The sequence below is a fragment of the Rhamphochromis longiceps genome, linkage group LG2 (genome assembly GCF_057381845.1).
Source record: "Rhamphochromis longiceps isolate RC_006_pf linkage group LG2, R_longiceps_female_GT1.1, whole genome shotgun sequence".
NCBI lineage: Eukaryota > Metazoa > Chordata > Actinopteri > Cichliformes > Cichlidae > Rhamphochromis > Rhamphochromis longiceps.
Window position 1 is genome coordinate 4,175,118 of NC_140558.1, and position 21,364 is coordinate 4,196,481.

At 39.8% G+C, this 21,364-nt stretch overlaps 1 protein-coding gene across 1 annotated transcript in view; it reads right to left on the reverse strand.

Moving 5' to 3' along the window:
* Window positions 1-9,696: 9,696 nt before the first annotated feature.
* slit3 (slit homolog 3 (Drosophila)) overlaps window positions 9,697-21,364 on the reverse strand; it is a 246,885-nt gene continuing 235,217 nt past the window's right edge. The window contains exons 34-38 of the mRNA XM_085415211.1: window positions 14,173-14,327; window positions 13,549-13,709; window positions 12,818-12,975; window positions 12,186-12,391; window positions 9,697-12,084 (exon numbers count right to left, since the gene is read on the reverse strand). Coding sequence (XP_085271337.1) covers window positions 11,837-12,084; window positions 12,186-12,391; window positions 12,818-12,975; window positions 13,549-13,709; window positions 14,173-14,327 — 928 coding nt within the window. The 3' untranslated portion in view covers window positions 9,697-11,836. The remainder of the gene's footprint in view (window positions 12,085-12,185; window positions 12,392-12,817; window positions 12,976-13,548; window positions 13,710-14,172; window positions 14,328-21,364) is intronic.

The window sequence follows — 21,364 nt, forward strand, 5'->3', positions numbered from 1 at the left end:
TGTCAAGTCTGCTCAATCATTTATAGAACTCATTTTGAACTTTGATTTCTTGGCTCAGCAATACATGGGGAGGGAGTTCTAGATAAAATAATTCATTTGGGTAAAGGGACAAGAAGATAACAGTGTACTTTTTTCACTTTTTGGGGTGCTCTACAATTACACCAAGCCCCCTCAGGACTGGTACTTAAAATATAAGTTTCTCCTGATTTTAGTCACCAGATAATGATCAACTTTTGTTATATATCAGACTATTGTTTTCAAAGAATAAAATCAAATGAAAATTAAAGTGCGAAGGTAAGAAGAATGAAGGGTGTGTAGTCAAGTACTATTAACCAGTACAGCCAAACATAAGTCATGTTCAGATGTGTATTTTAATTTCAAATGGTTGAGCAAATTTGGTTTCTTATGCAGTTAATACTTAACCTAAAAGAACAAAGCACAAATCGACAACATTTACAATAATTTTAATAAAGCCATTAAAAATCAACATAGCCTGACCACAAAAACATCTGTGGGGAAGAACAAACATACACCTCCTGCTTATATAAAGGTTTGCAATGTTTGGTGTTAAGGGTTATATTAACAGGAAAGAAGGTCGTAGGTACATTAGAACTGATCCAAATATTTGCTGATCATAGTTCAGTTTCAGTTTGAGTAAATGATAAAATGTTTACATTCCCAGTGGACTGTAAACATTTCTGACCTAAATCAAGAATAACAGCTTACACAGAACTGTATTTTATATGTTTAAACTGTACTTTATATTCAGTATTTCTGACAACAAATGTTCTCCACTTCTTTTTAGTACATTTTCCACACGTTTATCTATTTACAGTGGTTCGTTCAAATTTGTTTAAGTACAGGTTGTGAATGAAGGGAAGAAGAAAAAATACCCCCAAGAAGCAGGTTATGAGCACAATAATAACAACATCTTGGTGCTATTTATTTATGTTTACATTGAATTCCATGCTCCACTTCTTTATAGATTCAGATTCAAGCTTCAAAAGAGAGGGCTTTAGGTCTCTTCCTGTGTCTTTAGGTCCCCTAAGACAGCGGTCCCCAACCTTTTTTGCGCCACGGACCGGTTTATGCCCGACAATATTGTCACAGACCGGCCTTTAAGGTGTCGCGGATAAATACAACAAAATAAAACTAGTACCGGTACCGGAAAAAATAAGATTTATTCATAACACACGTGAAAATACCCAGGAAAACCGAGTTAACGATAAAAACAATAACAAAATAACGCTGAAAACCGATAAAAACCCTGAAAACTATACATTTCACACCTGAGCCTCTACTCTCGCGGCCCGGTACCAAACGACTCACAGACCAATACCGGTCCGAGGCCCGGGGGTTGGGGACCGCTGCCCTAAGACACAGGAAGTAAGTTTATGCTAATTCAAAAATGTATACAGTAAGAACAAATGTATCACTATTGTGTAACATGATCGTGTTAGCATGCTGACTAAGTTTCACAGATCTAGTCAGTACATAGTGGAGCACTCAGTGCCCACAAATGCACACACACACAAAAGTTATGTGCAAATAACTAAAACAATCTATAAAGAGTAGGTCTCTTTAAAAGTATACATAATCATGGCTGCTTTCTTCAAGGTGTTTTTGAACTAAGGAAACAGTATTTGTCATTGCCCAGACTATGACAACACACACACACACACACACACACACACACACACACACACACACACACACACACACACACACACTGCTAAAGCTCTCACACAGGTCTCTACTTGTGTCCTGTGTGAATTCCCCTCCCTCTCTCGAGACATAACACCCTCTGAAGATGAGCAACACCTCAACCGAGACTCATTTTGACTGCATGGAAATAAGGTTTTAAGAATGATGAAAAAATTAACAGTTGTCTATATTATTTTTTATTTCCTTCACCTCATTCGGCCAGTTTGCTGATGGATATCATGGATATTGTTTGCTGTAAAAATAACAGCAAACAATATCCATGATATGTGGAACCCTCAGCTTTGACTTTAGTGCCACTATTGATCTCATTGTTTATTCATTCTAAACCAAATTTTTTTTTTTTTTTTTTGCTATTATATAACTACTTTGATGTCATGCTTATTAAAAATGTAAATAATGGTTGAAATGGATATCCTATCATTCCACTTTTTGCACAAATGCATTCCACATGTCTGATGATGCTGCTACCACCAGAGGGCACTCTAATACTTTTTATATCACATATTAACCCAAAGAGAACAAACAAGGTGTTTAAACATGTAAACTGTTTTCATTCATTTTACAGTAATTTTTCACCACCTCTACTCTTTAACTGACATTACTCTTAAAATATGAGGTCACAAATGTTTGATTGTTAACTTAAGACACAATAGCAACCACAGCACTGCAGCTGCATGTGACTTCATTATTTCCAAGTTACTGTCCAAATCAAGACATGCATTGTGTGATTCTTACTCTGAATCTGAATAAGTACGCGGGACCACTGTGTGCGGTAAGACCATCTCTTTTACTTCCTGTATTACCATCTACCGGCATGCATTGCCAGTGCGTAACACGTAATTACACAATCAAACAGTGAACACATACTGCCCATACAACAAATGTACCAGAGACAATTATGAATACACCACATCTCCCCTTTTAAACAAAAACAGAATATTCCTTTTCTCAGGACAGAACTTCTCTTTTTCAAAGCCATACAAGAACATCTGGCAAAAAATCTGCATTACATTTTTAACCTTTTGTTTTTGTTTTCTTGTTCTTTTCTTTTCTTAACAACTCTTTTTAGCTTTATTTTACTGTGCTCTACGAAACCCTTATAACACAGTTACATAACAACAACTTTTTTTTTTTCTTACAGATCTAACTTTTTAGGTTTAACTATTGGCCTCCCTGACTTGGTTCTGACCACATCAGTGTTAACAGGTGTAGCAGGGATCACACTGGGTGTTTGAGGCTTCTGCAACACAGGCACATTAGCAGGTTCATGCACAGGTGAACTTAAAGGAATCAAATGCACACGATTACGCCTCACAGTCCCTTGTGGTAACTCCACTGTGTATGATCGGGGTGTAGAGTGATTTTGGACAACAGTGCCTGTAGTTTTGACATCAGTCACCCAAACTTGCTCTCCTGGGGACAGGCTGCATAAAGGTTTTGCGCGGTGGCGCCTGTTGAAGTTTGCCATGTCCATCATCCTCTTCTCCCTTTCCTTTCGAGCGAGCAGTGCGTTGTCCGGCAGTGTGGGCTCCAGCTGCGATGGAAGCATCGGCAGTGTGGTTCGCAGACGTCTGCCCATTAAAAGCTCTGCAGGGCTGTATCCGGACTGCAGTGGTGTAGCTCTATAGGCAAGAAGAGCTAGATAAGGATCAGCTGCTTTTTTCAGAAGATTTTTTACAGTCTGCACAGCACGTTCTGCTTCTCCATTACTTTGCGGAAACTTGGGACTGCTTGTGATGTGTTTGAAGCCGTATGCTGCTGCAAAGTCTGTAAAGATTTGACCTGAATACTGTGATCCATTATCAGACATGAGGACCTCTGGGATGCCGTGACGGGCAAAGAAAGATTTCAGGTGAGTAATGACATCGTTTGATTTTGTCCTGTTTAACAAAGCAATCTCAACAAATCTAGAGTGATAGTCAACAGCGAGAAGGTAAGTTTTCCCTCCCAGCTCGAAAAGATCTGTGCCCACTCTCTGCCATGGGCGGGCAGGGTATTCTGTTGGCATGAGTGGCTCACTGTTATTGTGTCTTTCTTGAATACACGTTTTGCACTTGAGCACCATCTCAGAGATTTGTTGACTCAGCCCGGGCCACCACACTGTTTGGCGTGCACGAGCTTTACATTTTACAACACCTTGATGTCCTTCGTGTAGTTTTTCCAGCACCTCGTTTCTCATTGCTGAAGGAATGACAAGCCGTGTGTCTTTTAACAAAAGGCCGTCTTCAACAGTGAGCGTGGCTCGGTCAGGCCAGTAATTTCGCAGTAAAGGCTCTTGTTTTGCATGTTCTGGCCAGCCTTCGGTGCACATGTCCATGACGCGAGCACACACACTGTCGCTTTTCAGTTGTTCCTTCAGTGTTTGCATATATGATGAACTGACAGGCATGTTTGCTACAATACTGTCGACATATATGTCTGTGCTTTCCATTAGCTCTTTGTCTGACAGGTTCATTGGTTTTTTCAGAGGTGAGCGGGACAAAGTATCTGCTGTCCAGAGCGATTTCCCTGGGGCGTACTGCACAGTGTACGAGTAACGCATGAGTCTCATTCTGAATCGCTGGATCCTGGGTGGCAAGAGATCCAGAGCTTGTCCTCCCAGTAAGGAAACGAGAGGTTTGTGGTCCGTTTCAAGACAAAAATGTTTACCAATCAGGAAATCACGAAAACGCTCACACGCCCATGTAGATGCCAGTGCCTCTTTTTCCACTTGTAATTACACAATCAAACAGTGAACACATACTGCCCATACAACAAATGTACCAGAGACAATTATGAATACACCACATGCATAACATTCAAAATAGTTTGCTCTTAACATTTTTAAGCAATTAATTTCTATCCTCATTATACATGTTTGTATTTGCAAAGATCACCAAAAAGTGACAGTAAAATCGGTTTGTGGCTATGTTAGCAGCAAGTATCACAGAATGACTTCAAATCCATTTGATACAGAGGCAAAACATAGACCATGCTAGAATGATTTGTTTGATGGATTTGTGAGACTCTGGAGTTTCTTTAAGACCACTGAGAGTTAGCTTCATGATTCACAATTTGTAACCACCTGACCCACAATCTCAACTAGAGAACATAAAGTACATCATCGTCTTTGCGCTTTTGAACCTTGAGCATTCTCTGGTACAGGTCACAGTAGTTCTGAGTAATTATACTCAGTGTTTGCTCGGAAGCTGAGGAATGGTCAACCACAACTTAGTTTACTAGGTTAGCTGCACACTCTTTCTGTTTCCTACACTGTTGTGCACTTTTACACAGTGCTTTGAGGCTACTCTTTTCTGAAGAATAGAAACAGATCGCTGTTGCTTTATTACAAAAACAGATTGATGCTGACAGTATATGGATAGACAATATTATGGCTTATATGTTTAAAATCCCTGAGCTTTTAATGATAACACAGATTCATTTTCTAATCATTAATATAATTTGTATTAATAATGAATTGGTTATGTAATAGTGTGTATGATACATTGTTTAGATTTTCTTTCTATGAGATTTTATAAACCAAATATAAGCTGTGTAGGAGGTTATTTAAAAAGTCGGTTTTTGCACATATAAGCTGGTCATTTATTTCTAACATGGATCAGTGTCCGTTTCATAGCACCTAGGATAGATTTCTTCATATTTTATTTACATTTGATGTATGGGTTTCTTGGATTTCATGGTGTCACTGATGGTAAAGATGACGAATTATTTCCTGTGCACGTCTTTTTCTTGAATTGATTACCGTTAATAATGGTTTAGGTACAGTCGCCATTGTGCTTAGAGGAAGTGCCTTGCTGATGTTGGTAATCCAAGCATCACCTAGACCACCAGGAAGTCAAAATTTTGCTTTGACGTCTTAATGTAAACACTTACTCCACCCTATAATCAAGATTCTTACTCTTAAATCGTGTCCTATGTTCAGTTAAACATAGGACATGATTTAGGCTCAGAGGACAGTTATACAGATGAGACGATGAGACAGGAAAGAAGAGAGAGAAAGAAACAGAGGCTGACGATATGGACATATTCTTATGTAGCACTTTTCTACTGGAGCACTCCAGGAGCTTTATTAAACATGCATCTTTCAACCATTCATTGAAGGACTTTTTTCTATGCTTAAGCACTTTCTATCTAACGGGGGACCTCAGGTTGCATTTTGCCTTGTTGCACATGGTTACCTGCTTAACCTCTCAGCTAAACATGTGACCCTAAATCTAAATCTGAAAATTAACCAAGACTAGAGGCTAGCGCTAACACAGACATGTAGCAAAAACACGTTGAAGCGAAGTGTTCACCAACAGCAAGGTGCACGCATGCAGTGAAAGCTGAAAGACAAAAACACAAGCTCAAAAACGGAAACCACAAAAAAGAGTGGTGTGAATTCTTTACTTGAGATGTACTTGCGTCAACTCTTCTCTTTTTTTGTTTTCCTCTTGTTTGACTTGTGCTTTTCTGTATTTTCCTGCTCTGTCTTATTCCTTTTAATTGTACAGCACGTTGGTTAATGCTCGTTATTTCAAAATGTGAATAGATTTACTTGACATGATTTCCTAGGTAACTCATTATTTATTTATATAGCATCAAATTACTGCAATAGTCACTTCAAGGTGCTTTATAGTGTAAGGTAAAGACCCTACTATACTTCAGAGAAAGCCACAACAATCAGACAACCCACTATGAGCAAGCACTCTGTGACAGTGGGAAGGAAAACTCACTTTTAACAGGAAGAAACGTCCAGCAGAACCAGCTGACGTGACCAGTTGGTGAAGGGAGGGAAAGAGGACAAACGCTTCGGCTGGTCAGACAAAAACCATTACCTTGCTTTTTTTTTTAAATATATTTTTACCTTTTGCATTTAGTGCTCTGAAAAATCTATATGAAACTTATATAATGTATCACCACATAATACACTTTTTTTCTCACACTGCACAGAAACATCAAACAGCCACCAAGTGAAGCTCACACTGAAGAAAATGCCTGAATTAACAAACCTTCCAACCTTCAAGCAGATGAGCTCAAACAAAGGAGGACACCAGGTGTCTGTCCTGTCAGCTAAGAACAGGAAACGGATCCAATAATTTGCACGAGCTAAACAAAACCTGACAACAGAAGTTTAGGCACTGACTGGTCTGCTGCTGTGACATTTGGATTGTAAGGTTACATCCATGTATGTAATTGGCATTGTAATAGCAAATTGGCCTGATTTTGGTGTAACTGTGTGGGCAACATTGTGTACCAAGAAGTACACAAGCTACTGAGCACACAAAGTGTTGAAAACATGACTTCACTGTGCTCGAATGGCATCCAAATTCTCCAAATCTAAATCCAGCACAGTACCTTTGTGATATTGTGGAATACAAAATGTGGAACATGAATGTACAGCCAAGAAATCTGGAGCAACTGTGTGAGCACACAATCGTGGGATGTCCCAAACTGTGAGTTTTGTTTACTCTCAGTCTGTGCTGCTGCGGGTTGGCTTGTGGTCCTACCTCTACCTCTCTTATATTAGCATCAAAAACATGTGAAAATCACACCTAAAATAAAGAGCTGGTCAACTGATCCAGGACAAACTCCTTTTAGTTTCTTTTTTTTGGCTTGACTTGTGTTAAGCACTGTTTAAATGTATAAATTTAGATGGCCCTCTTAGGGAAACAAAATATGACTGTTCAGTAGGCTCTAATCACTAAGTTATCAACATGCTATGTCCTCTCTGTCTGTACAATGCTGCCATCTATTGGTGAGAAACATTCTGGTCAATTAACATTAGTCAGGATGTTTTGACTTTCTCAGCTGCCTGCATGCTAATTAGTAGAAAGGGATGGATTCCATGCAAACCAGATAACATTAGGGAAATGTTAAGGCTCTCGTATATCATAGAGTGTGATCTGTAAGAAAACAGCAAAACACTCTTGTTATCAGAGTTAAACACTTTTATATTTCTCTGAAAGTAAAACATTTCTCAGTGTCTAAAATGAAAGCAGACCTGTCCTGTTGGACCAGTTCAAAGATAAGTATTCTTCTGGATTGATGTTAATAGTTAATAGTATGCACTAAAAACTTTTAAGACATTTTATTTGTGAGTTTCTGAGTTTAAGACCACTAAAGCATATCTCTGTGCAGATGCATTTTGCACCTTTTGCAACCACTAAGGATAACTGTCACATACTCCTACCTTTAGTGTATAACAAACACCCAGTTTTCTATGTAACCATCTTACCTCCAATCAGGTAAGGTCAGGTGTTCATTTACACCCTAAACCTATTACAAACGCTAAATGAAATTTTATTCAAATAAAATGAATGGCACATGTCCTTTTTTCATGTACTTTTTAGAATTCAGAAGTTACAGTTCAAATCAATATTAAGCAAAAATGTGAACTTAAAATACAAATGGAGTAGCATTTTCAAGGAGAGGCGATCAGTCTTAACTGCAGCAGTCAACTGTCCATCAGCATCAACACACCATCAGAAAGCAACAACTCAAGGGTAATGGCAGACCAGCCCAGGAGCAGCAATATGTTTAATGCCATAACTGGTGAGTTATAAGTGAGGAGGAGCCATCATGGAAGGCCGGGGGATAGAAGAAGTTGTTGACATTCAGAAATCCTACCAATGGCTGGACAAGGCTGGACTGAAAGAAAGCACAGAGGCACAATTATGGCAGCACAGGAAGAAACTCAGTGCAAGATCCATAGAGGCAGGGGTCTATCACACCAGGTAAGAACCCAGGTGCAGACCCTGTAAAGATGCCCCTCAGACAATCCAGCACATAACAGCAGAGTGCACGACGCTAGCAGGCAGGGCATACATGAAACACCATAAAAAAGTGTAATATAGTATACAGGAAGATTATGGCATGGAAGTCCCGAGGTCAAAATGGGAGTCGCCCCTTAGTGTGGTCCAGAATGACTGAGTTAAGATTCTGTGGGACTTCCAGACACAGATGATGACTAACCAGCCGGGCATAGTCGTAGTGGACAAGCAGAGGAAGACTGCTACATTGATAGATGTACCAAACAACAGCAACATCAGGAAGAAGTAACATGAGAAGGTGGAGAAGTACCAAGAGCTGAAGAAGAACTCGAGAAGATGTGGAGTTTGAAGGTAACAGCGGTCCCAGCGTTAATCGGAGCACTCGGTGCAGTGACCCCAAAGCTACGAGAGTGGCTCCAGCAGATACCAGGAACAAAATCCAAGCTCTCTGTCCAGAGGAGTAAAGTCGGAGCAGCAAAGATACTGTGCAGGACCCTTAAGCTCCCAGGCCTCTGGTACAGAACCCAAGCTTGAACCTGGATGGACCCCCTTTGATTTCTTGACCTAATTCTTTATGGCATTGATTAAACAAGGTGCTGGAAACATTCCATACTGACATACTGCATGGTGACATACCATAATGACGGCATCATACTGCAAGTAAGACAGCTGTGAATCTCCCATTTCACCCCATCCCAAAGGTGCTCTAGTGGATTGAGCTCTAGTGACTGAAGACTGGGTACAGTAAGCACACTTTCCACTGGCACACTGTATTTAAAAACTCACACATGAAAGATTATTATAGTTTCAATGGTAGTTTAATTTTAACATTCAACATAAGTATCAATTATCACTCACATAATCGTGTTTTTTAAACCTAGGACATATACACGTGTTTGATTTTACAGTTATTTTCATTGTCAATAACTAATAACTGAGGTGCTTTATTTTGTTCAGAATGAAAAGCTAAGCAATCAGTATCAGGAGACGAAGATGTGCAGTGGGTAAAAGGAAACGAGGGGACAGTTAAAGGCTGGAACTGCTGTAAAAATGAGGATAGAAGCTAACAAGTAGGAAAATGAAAGGGGATAGGTTGTGAATGAAGGAGACACTGTGGGGAAAAGATAATATTCTCTTGAACATTGGAAGAAAAGTAGGGAATGAAAGGAAAATGTTCATAGTGAAGAAGCAAGAAGAATAAAAGTGTAGAAAATCATCATTTTAACACTGTTGCAAACCTTTAATAGCAGAGCTGTAAATTTACTGACGATGCTTTGCCTCTGTGTAAACAAAGCAACATTGTATAAAGTAAACAGTACAGTAGTAGTTACATCATATTAATACTTTTAATTGTGTTAGTCAACTGTGGGCAATAAGAAACTGCACAGGTAATGTATTTGTGTTCAGTTGTGTTGTTGTTTCTTGCGTGTAATCAGATTCTCTTATGTGACAAACTGACTGAAGCTGTTTTTAGTTGTGATGGTGGAGGTTTGCTGTGATCACACCGGAGCAAATTACATTTTGGTCAACAAGAGCACATAATAGTTTTTAACCTCCACCTACAATGTCAACACTCAAATTAAAACCATTATTGAATTACCAAAATCTTCACCTTTACAATAAAATGATTCCTTCCATATGCATTTTAAAGCAAATATTGGTTCTTGCATTATATATTGTTATTGTAACACAACAAATGCTCTATTCTTATAACAGAGGGTAAAACACAGAAATTGGTACGTGGTACTGCAGTTTCACATTCATCACAAAGCTATGAGGCACTTTCTACAGACAATCTTTCAAACTGAAAGAACTGCCACGTGGTTAAGGCTTTATATTACTTAATTTGAGGTTTTTATATTTCCTAGGACCTTAAAATACGATCTAATTAAGAGATTAGGGAGAGGTATACCACGTAAGGCCACACATTTATTTTGATTGTTGTTATGGACTGGTGTGAATTGCTACATGTGACACTATGATGCTTATTTATCCAAAAACAATTCAGTAGCAGCTGTTGAAAATATTGCAGCAAACCTTTTGGATTTCAACACAGGCACATCAAAAGTAGTGAACTTGCATAAATCAGCAACATTTTTCAATGATTTCTGACATCCTTATCTGTTAAGGCAAAAACATGTGACTTTGGTGTATTGTTGTTATTGAAACAGTTTGTCCTTGTTAAGCATTAATTGAATAGCAAACAGCGAGAATTGGCGTATTTGCTATTTATACCAAGTTTGACATCTCACATTGCAGCATTGACGTGTAGGAATTATGCAGGTGTGACATCACTCCATTTGTTATGGGTGTAAAAAAATACCTCGGAGCCCAACCAGCTACACTCAGTAAGTGACTCTTGAGAGAAAACTTCTTGTTATTTAAAAGGATAACTCAAAAAAGATGTCTTCCCGTCTCCACTTGTGTATGTTTTAAATCTCAGCAGTCTAACTCTAACAAGTTCAGAGTGAGCATAATGCTGAATTTACAGCATGTTTTTCATTATTATTGATTTCTATGGGAATTTCTGATTCATAACATTTTCCAATGAATAGCAGATGCCTTTCCAATTTAATGTCAAACCTTATGTGGCTCCAAGTGTGGCGTGCAACAGCAAATAAGAATGACACAATATTAGAGCAAACTGTTAAATCATCTCTGTGAAAAGAGTCTTTTATGGGAACTCACATGTGAGGATAATGTCCATTATATAGAGAAGCAGGTTAGCTAGGCACATACAGTTCGCTTTTAGCCTCCAAGAAGGACTTCAAAAGCCTGCCACCTTTTCCTTTGTGTGGAATCAACAGAGCTCTTCTTCTTCTTCTCTGCTCTTCTCTCCCAGTGTCCCACACATTGGCACTCACATTAACATCATGCAAATACACTTAGAAGATATAAAATTCATTGGGTTAGGGTAAATATTTATATAGATTTACACATATATAAATTCATATACTTTTAAGGAATGTTAATCTATTTTGCTGTGTACTTCTTACAAGGTAAAAATAACATTTTTATACTATGCAACACATTATATAATCAACATATTACAAAAATCAGTCCTTTTATCATCTTTTAGAAAAAAAAATCCATAATAAAAATAACTTCTATGTTTTTTTCTCACTTATATCTTACAATATATTTTCTCTCTGTCAAAACACACACACGTGTCCCATTTTTGTTTCTGTTTATCGTTTCTCTTGGCAGCAAATTGGCAGCGGTCAAACAAAATGTGGAAATTAAAAATTGCGTCATGCTGGTGCTCATCAATGTGGAAAATTCTCCGAGCGACAACTTCGTTGATGTGTGGAATTCACAAAAAGGCGGCGGTGAGTGCTGCAAAACAAACTGCCGTGCTGTTACAACGGACATTTGGAGCAGCCGCATTCCAGAGCGGTTTCCATCTCCTCTGAGTACGAGGTGCCGTCTGTGCAGCGGAAAACCACCTTCCTCCGTCTGGTCTTGGTGATGCTACAGCAAACACCAGGTGAAGCCTGGCAGGATCTGGAACAGTCCATGCGGGGAATCTTGCTGGTGGACGTGCATGTTCTTAAGGGTTGGTGGCGCTTCAGCTGTTCTCTTACCATTTCTCCTTGACATGTGATTTCTGCATGTTGGTGGCGTTAAAAAAAAGCACATTTTAAATCATAATATGCTCTCATTCTCGGCAAATTTCCGTTTCTTCTTTTTATAATCTTTCAGTGTTACCTGTGTCACAAATAGGCCCGGTGAACCCTGGCTGACAGTGACAGAACGGCTCTCCCCTTTCTGACACCCGACACTCCCCACGCCCACAGCGAACCCCCCTGCATGCTGGAGGCTCCTGTCGTCGGTTACAGAACTGACCCTGATAGCCTTCATTACACTGGCAACTGTAAGACTGACCCTTGGGAACACACTGGCCATGAGAACATCTGGAGAAAGAGCAGAGCAGAAGGAAAACATGTTACAGGAGAGAATTATGCTGGGGTTGGAAAGTGGTTTCATCCATGGTTGCTTTAAAACCACTAAACCCACATGATTTCAAAATCTATACTAAACAGATACCTGGCTGGCTTGTATGACAAAATGGCATTAGAAACATCACAAACAGGTGGCAATTATTCATTTTATATAACAAACAGAAAATAAAGCTTGACCAGGGAAATTTTGCTTCTGTGTGTGGTCAAAGGGTCTGACACGAGGGTTTCTTTCATTCTCCTATCAGTATAACTTAGCAAACTAAACTAAAACTAAAACTGTTACAAAATGCACGCTTTACAGAATGTGTGCCCCTATGAGTTAGTAATTGCAAGTTAAATTCAGACCTCACATTCAATGTCTCTGCCATTTTGGCTTACCTGTTGTTCTGACAGGGGTTTGTGCCTGTCGTCTGGTCACACAGAGCCCCACTGCGTCCAGGAGGACAATCGCAAGTTACTCCCGTCTCCCCTCCTTCTCTACATGCACCCTGTGCACAAACACTGCACGAATGACACCCCGCAAGAATGCCATCACCCTAGTGACAGAACATAAAATGAAGAAATCACTGTTAGAAACGACAAGCATGGAGGTAGGTGGCGCAACCAGAGAAATGTTTTGATGTTGCCTTAATGCTGCAGCCCTTCAAGGGTCCAGATTAAATATGTTTCCAAATTGGAAAGACAGCGTGTATACTTTTCCATAGCAGCTGCTGACTTTGTTGAAGTGCCTTAAAACTCATCAGACTTCTACTGTGGCTTATATTATGAAAGTGAACGCTTGCTTGGATTGGATCCTTGCTCCGAACCCAAAACAGAACACTGCTGTCATAAGGTTTTTCACTATGATTTTTTACATGGTATTTCAGCCAGATGTCCTCTTACTATTGCCAAACATAACTTTCTTTGATGATATGTTGATAGGCGAACTTACAGGACAGAGTTACGGGATTATGAGTTACAAAACCAATGTAGGCCATAGAGTTCTCAATAAAACCTTCAAGGTTTCTTAACAGCACTGAATGAACTTATGATACTTTAATTTTATTTTAACATGCTACTGTGCGTTCTAGTAAATGCTGTGGAATCTATGCCAGCCGTTGAGTAATTACCTTGCCCTCAATTCTTTGTAGCTGTCCTGCTCCTCTGGATCTATAACTCAGGTCTTGAGGCTCCCCATTGATCTGGACATTGTGGACGCAGCCACTAAAACCCTGAGGGGATCGTTCAGGCCCTGGACGCAGACCTGAGGCCACGACCTGGGATGGCACTCCTGGGAATTGGTGAAAATAAAACCAGAAACAGACAGAAATGAGCAGTAATAACAATGGAAAGTATAGTATAATGTTTGATTAAGATATTTCCTTTATTGGTTTCATTCTGGCTTGGCTTACACTGAAATACAGTGTAAAAAACAACAAGGATACAGCATTGCAGCTCTCACTATTGCACAATAACAGTATGTCTCTCTTACTCGAGAAAAAAGGAGTTACTGTTCTCAGAGGCGTGTCTACCCTCTTTCTTGAAGAAAAGTTGAATAAAAACAGTTTTCCACTTCCTTACCACAACCCTTGCTGTGATTTAGTGTGCGTTAGTCTGCGTGCACGTTTGCATGTTGTGTGTGCCTATACGCGTATGTACCCATGCGCTGCACAGCAAACAAGAAGTAGGGTAGGCCAAAGTAACATCTGTGTACCGCAAATGCATCGTGTTTATGAAGAAATGCGTGTGCGTACCTCCTATGTAAAGCTGGGTGTTGTGGTCGACGGAGGGCTGGCGTGCCAGCTTTCCCAGGCTCTTGTTGGTGCTGTTATCCACCACTAGGCTCAGTGAGTGGTTCTGAATAAGCAGCTCAACTGTGTGGAAAAGCCCGTCATTCACAGACTCAACGCTGTAACGAACGCACAAATGCACACAAACAGAAAAAAAAGGACATAATTTCAGTACGTGCATGATTATGATAGATTACCATTGCAAAAACTGTTAGAGCAAATTGGAAAAACAGACCCAAAACAGACTCCAAACATTTTCGAGTCAAACTATTTTTTCTTTGTTTTGTTGTGTTTGCAAATCGACCAACCTAAATGAAAAAGAAATTAGGGAAATCTGTGTCGAAATGCTATCCCGAGACATAAAACACACTGATTACATCCTCAATATTGTGTTACTGTGGAAGGGATTATAATGTGCGCTTGATCTATTTCATGATTTCCTAACATGGGGGTTGAGGCCCAGTACTTTCTAGCAGCACATGGGCTTGTTTGTTCTGATGAGCTCAAGCCTTGGGGCAAAACCGGATTCTTACAATTTAATAGCCGGACTCAACCAGTTTGGACCATTGTGGTAAAGTTCTGATATTTTTTGGAAGAATAAATGTTTCCATTGAAGAGAAGTCTGCAAAGAACTAACATTATGACCTTTTGCACCACGTTTGACCCTGGGAGGAAAGTGTATGTGTTCTTGTGTGAATGCGTGTGTCTGAGATTCTCTGCTAAGTGGTTTTTGCTGGAGGGGAGACAGACAGCTATAGAGACAGTGGTTTGGCAAAGCTGAGAGAAGGAGAGAGAGAGAGCGAGAATGAGAGACAGGGAGGGAAAGAGAGGTAAATCGCGGGGTGGTAAAGTTGACCGTGCCTCCGCTCAACCAAGTTCTTGCAGAACATCAAAAACAGAAATGAACAAGTGAAGCTACTCTTTCTGCTGGTGGTCTGCTCCAGACTCCCACAGCGAAACATCAGGACAATACTTCCCTTTGTCTGCAACCACTTATTTGCTAACTAGCTAAGGAGCCTTAAATCAGCTGTGATTGACAGCTGTTTATAGAGCATTCAGATTACAGCGATGTTACATTAACAGCAAATGGAGCAAAGTTTGTGAGTTCTGGATATAGGCCAGTGTGACTTTCATAAAAATGCTGACCATACAGAAGGACAAAAGAACAGTATGCATTACAACATACAGTATAACACATTAACAGGCCTTAAAAAGAATCAAGAATTTATTATGGACTCATTTGCTTTGTCTCCTCACGTGACACTGTCCTCGACAACTGGGTAAAAATTAGGAATCTATTTTTTTAACCAGTTTCTATTAATTGAAAGTGCTAATCTGAGATTTGAATGGAGGTTTTACAAGGACATGTGACTGTCCATCAACAAATGTGAAAAGCATTTGATTGTCATGGCATCAGTCGTGTTTAGCACGCAGCTAAAAGCTTGTAAAATAACACCTGTAGACTCAGTACAGACACATACATGGTTTCCATTAGGAACCATGTAATTTAATAAAGGCTGAGAACAGGCCTAGTAAACATAGCAAAATGATGGTCTGCTAGCCAGAAAAATCAGTTATGTACCTCAGCAGCCTCCTCCTCAAACCTAACTTTGTATTACTCTAGTTCTTTCATTTTTTGCATTACATATCATTCTCTTCTTTCCTCTTTATTCATCACTTCCTTTTCATTATCTTCTTCCCCATCCACTTCCTCTTCTCTTTTTCTCCTTTTGCTCTGCTTCAATCACCTTTCTAGCCCCAATGTCATTTAACAGTCATTTTTACCCTATTCCTCTTCTAAAGCTTATTTGCTTTCAGTCCAAAAGCTCTTCATCTCATTTTCCCCTCATTTGCTCAACTGCTTGTCTTCTTAAATTAAATGGAGCTGCTCACAAAGCTGAAAACTCTCAGATTGATGTGTTGTTTAGGAACCCTATAAACACATTTTTTTTAACACATGGACATGGCAAACACAGCACTGGACTTGTTGTGAAACCAAAAATCCACCAGATGGAAGTAGCTGACTAAAGACTAGCGTGTCTGAGTCTGAGCAGCTGGCAGCGCTGCAGGTGAGTGTATGAGTTTGAATGTTACCAACATTAAACGTCCTTATTTTTTAAAGTGGATATTTTCAATAGCTTGTCCATGATTTGTGTGCCTGCATGTTTGTGAATTATTCTGCAGATTTAAAGTATATAACAGCAAAAAGGTCCTGGGTTTAAATACACTGGCCAGCTCGAGCCTTTCTGTGTGGAGTTTGCATCTTCTGCCTTTGCTTAGGTGGGTTTTCAACAGGTACTCTGGCTTCCTCCCACAGTTAGAAGACATGAATATTAGGTTAACTGATTAATCTAAATTGTAAGTAAACTATAAGTCTGAATGTGAGCAGGAATGGGTGCTTGTCCCTTGGTATTAGCTCTGAGATACATATGCATATTGTCCAGTGTGCGCCCCACCTTTTGCGCTATGACAGCTCGGATAGGCCCAAGCCTGACCATTAATTAAACAGGCAGTTACGAAAATGGATGGATGGATACAGTGCTTCCAAATGTGTGCACAATTGTGTATGTTTTAGACACTTCTAAAGAGCACTCTGTCAGCCCTGTGTATTAGTACAAGAAACTGTCCATTATAGAATTCAATAAAAACAAACACACAGCCGTAGCAGATTGAAACTGCTTCTCTCTCTAACTTTCACTGTATTCATCCAAAGCCACAAGGGACAACAATTTCCTGTCAGTCCAAAATCCTGAATGAGCACATACACACACAAATAAACTTCACCAAAAAGAACTTCCCAAACCCCAAAACTGGCTTTCTGTCATATAACAGAGTCTAATACAAACCCAGAAGTAATTACAGGTCATTGACTTTATCTCAAACTGAAAAAACATATTTGGATTAGAAATAACCATGGAGATCCTCTTACACTGTTAAATCTAATTAGCCACTCCTGTCATTTATTACGCTGTTTCTGAAGCACATTTGCTGCGTCTGTATGTGAGCTTGCAAACATGCATGTGTGAATGTTTTTTAACAACTATACATCTACAAGTCTATACAACTACAGTAGTATGTAGTCTTTGTGCAATATCGAAGTATGTTCGAGTGAGCTAACTTGTTTGTGAGACTGTATGTATGTGTGTGTTAAACAGCCCAGTCTGATTACAATGATGCTCAGCAGACACACATCCCAGTTCCATATTGCTGTGGTAACCTCAATTAGCCATTACTGAGACAGCAGCTGGAGAATGGAGCACTCCTTCACTGTTTTCTTTCCTTATTTTTTCAGCTTTCACTAAACCAGGCTGGCCAGTTCAGATGAAATTTGTACTTTTCAGGAGTGGATTCGCTGCGTTTTGATGTCGAGTCTCAGGAATGAGGACTTGTTGTTTCAGGCCTCTAAGAACTCAGTATTCGAATGTCTCAATAGCCTCTGAGAATTTTAAACCTATAATGTTCAAGGATTGTCTGTCTGTTTTAACCACAGCCTTGTGGCCAGATTCAGGTCAGACATTCAGTCACTTTATTCACCCAAATGAAGGTCCAAAATCTTGAGGAAGCCCTGTATCTGAATAGAAACTGCTTGCTATGGTCACTCGTTTGTATGTATGTTTCCATACTGGGTGTATGTGATACGCTGCATATTTAAGTGAGTTACAATTAAGGAACACCTGCACAAAGTCCAACTGTTATGTTACGTTATGCCCTCCAGAAATGATTATGTTTGACATAAGCTCAAATCCATGGCCATTTATAATGCTTCTTCCATTCTTTGCATCACTTTCCCTTTTCTCTTGTTCAACCATCCGTCATCATCTTCCTTCAACACTTTACCTGTCTTTCTTCTGTCTCCTTTCTGCCCACTCATCCATTCCCCTATCCTTTTTTTTCTATGCTGCCTTTACTGCTCGATCCCTTTCTCCTTTCAAGAACCCATCCATCCCTGCATCACTCACTCTGTCACTTGCTGATGAATAACAGTAGATGTGCTCTCTTTGACCTGATGGGAGATTAGTGTGACATTTAGTAAAGGGCACCACATGAATACACAACAAACAGATGCGTTGTGCCCCGTCCCCTGCACACTGGCATGCACACACAAAGGCACACATTTTCATTTAACACTTTCATCTGGCGCTAATGAGGGCACAGTGAAAGACTTGTACACCTTCCCCTGCCTCTCCTTCTGTAGCTGCCTTCCATCTCGATTTTTTTTTTTGAACTACAAAAAGAGACATTCCCCTCTTCGACACATCCCTTGTATTCATTTCAGTTTAATTATTCCCTCTGGTTTCTGCCTCTGTATTTTTTTAGTGAGGCCTGTTGAAATTCTCCTCCTTTTTGCAGTCCTCAATTTCTTTTTTCCCTTTTTTGCTGTTGATATTTGTGTTGTCTGGACAGGTTTGCTTCTGTCAAAAGGTGCATGCACCAAAAGGCATATGCAGTTCCAATACACTGTGTATGTATGTAAATGTTTGCATTTCTCTAGTATTAGCCACCTCTCTGTTTTAAAGCTAGCCAGTGGATTTTTTTTTTAGCTCCATTTTTGTTATGACAAATATTTATCCCACTGATCAGTTGTGATCACTCATAAGTATGGCTAGTCGTCAACCTCTTATACCTATAGTGACCCATATTATGTAGGAGATATATAGTGGTGGTGAATAAGTGCATATAAATTCCTGATTGTATTCTACCAGGTTATCAGGGTGATACAAGTCACTTCTCACCCATCACATGGTAACCTGTGTTCAGCATTGTGAAAGTGTATATTTTAACGCTACACTTTAACAATGCTGAAATGTAACCCAAATGGCGAGTATCAAACTCAAGTCTTGAAGGTCAATGTTGTGTGACTTATTCCACGGCCGACTCTCTTCTCTCCTTCAGCATATTTCTCGAGCTGTGGAAACATCATTCATGATCAGTGAGATGTCACAGCCGTCATTAAACGAGGTGGTAACTGCATACTGAGCTTGCCACTTGGTGAAGCAGGCTGTCAGTGGGTGATATCTATGTGTGATAGCAATGCATGCATGGCCTCTTAACTAAATTACATGTATGGAAAAATACAGAATGTATAGAAAGTGATTGTGCATGTTTTATGAGGAAAGAGAAATGAAATTATTACATTTGCTATCATTTAGGTTGCACACAATGTGCTTTAATGGCTCTTAGTAATGGTTATTTTAATAGCTATTACTGTAAACTGTAAAATTTGTTGACAAATGAACTCCACAGGGGACCTTACACGTAATCTGTAAGAATCCACAGACGGACTGGTTTCTCATTTAACACTGGTCTGTGTTATCTGGCCATGACTGCTTCATTTCAGCACACTGTGCCAAACTGGCTTGAACATATCGCCCAGGCTCTCTAGTTTCTTCACAAGATAACTAACCCAGGGATCACTCAGAAACATCCCAGGGACTGGCACTGGTTTCTGGCGCTGGCTGTACAACCGCTGTATAGTCAGTGCCATATTTGGGATCTGCCAGAATTGCTGTGCTAAGATTGTGGTGGTTAAACAGTTACGCCATTCTGGACACTATCAGTTCAGTGGTGGCAGGGTGTTTTGTGGTGCCTGCCCAGCCATGTGGTTTGAATTAGTTTACAATGTATTTCTAAATTAGGGGAGATAAGACAGACCATTTGAAATAGTCATGTAATCAAAAAATGGCAACGCATAGCAGCTTGTGGTAAAATAAGCCTCAGTACTGGAGTTCTGCCTTGTCTCCTTTCAGAGACAGTGTTTACTGAGAGCTATAGCATTGTAGGCTTAGACACGACTTCATTGTATGGATCTTTGTTTCATACTCTGTCACTCCCATATCCGGATTTGTTTTTTCCCATTTGACACTATTTTTTCTGCTTTTTATGTTCTTAAAGTACCGGTATACGTTCTCTCTCTACCCTGTCGTCATCTGTCTCTCTCCACTTTTCTCAGTTGTTCTTGCACTGTGTCTGTCTGTTTCCCTTCCAGGCGTGGCCCATGTCAAGTTAACAAGACCAGACAAGGATAATTCCCTGACTCAGTCTGTGGTTTGCTTTTTCCCTCTGTTCTTCGCCCTCTTTCACTCCATCCCTCGGTCATCCCTCAGTCCTCTCTCATCCATCCTGCAGTTCAGCTGCATTACATGGTCTTTTCATTTCGACGGCTTCCATCCATCTGTTTTACCCCTTCCGTTTTCCTCCTTTGGCGGGAAATGTATTCTACTCAGTTATCTGTTTATTGTGTCGTCTGGTCTTTCATTCATGCCTTCCATCCAGCATCAGTCCATCCATCTGGCTTTCTGGGTCTCTTTCTATCGTTATCAGACTGTTAGCTGATCAATCTGTCTTTCTATGCATCTGTGTGTCTCTGTTGCTGTCTCCTCTCCTAGTCAACCCTTTCAGCCCTGCCTCCATCCCACCCCATCTGTGCCAATATCTAATTAGCTTCATCCCATCATTTTCAGTCTTTCATTTGATCCTTCCTTCCTCTATAATGAGCCATTCCTCTTGTATTCTCCTTGCTTTTCCCGATATGTCATTCATTGTTAAACACAAGCACATATTCTTTTTAAGGTCATATTTGATATATGTGGCTTCCACATGTCACCCTACCCAAAAGAAACAGAATAGCACCACAGAAATCAAAAGATTATACAAATGTCAACAAACAAGTCAAACATGATAGTTTAGTAGGTTTTTCTTTCCAACCAAGAAAGAACATCTTTAAATAAAGGGCTGCAGCTCTGAAGCTGAGCTGAATGCCTAACTGTACTGGTGGAGGTCTGGAGCAAAGTTGATTACTATCAATACATGAGTCTTCTGAACAACTGCTAAATATATAACACAGCATCTCTATTGAGCTATGGCCCTCTGTGGTAAAGGCACAGCATGGAAGAAAAAAAAAAACAAAAACTGAAAGATATTGTCCTAAAGGCAAATTCTGATTTTCCACCCAAATGGCGCAGATTGTATACAAGGTTTAAATCGACCCAATGTTTATCACATTGCCTAACCCATATGGAAATCGCATCTGATGAAAAACATGCCATCATATCAGTAGATACAAACACCAAATGTCATATAAATAAAGGAGCATATATTGTCTTTAACAATTTAACTCTACTACAAGCAAAGACTTTCTTGCCTTATTTTGAGATTT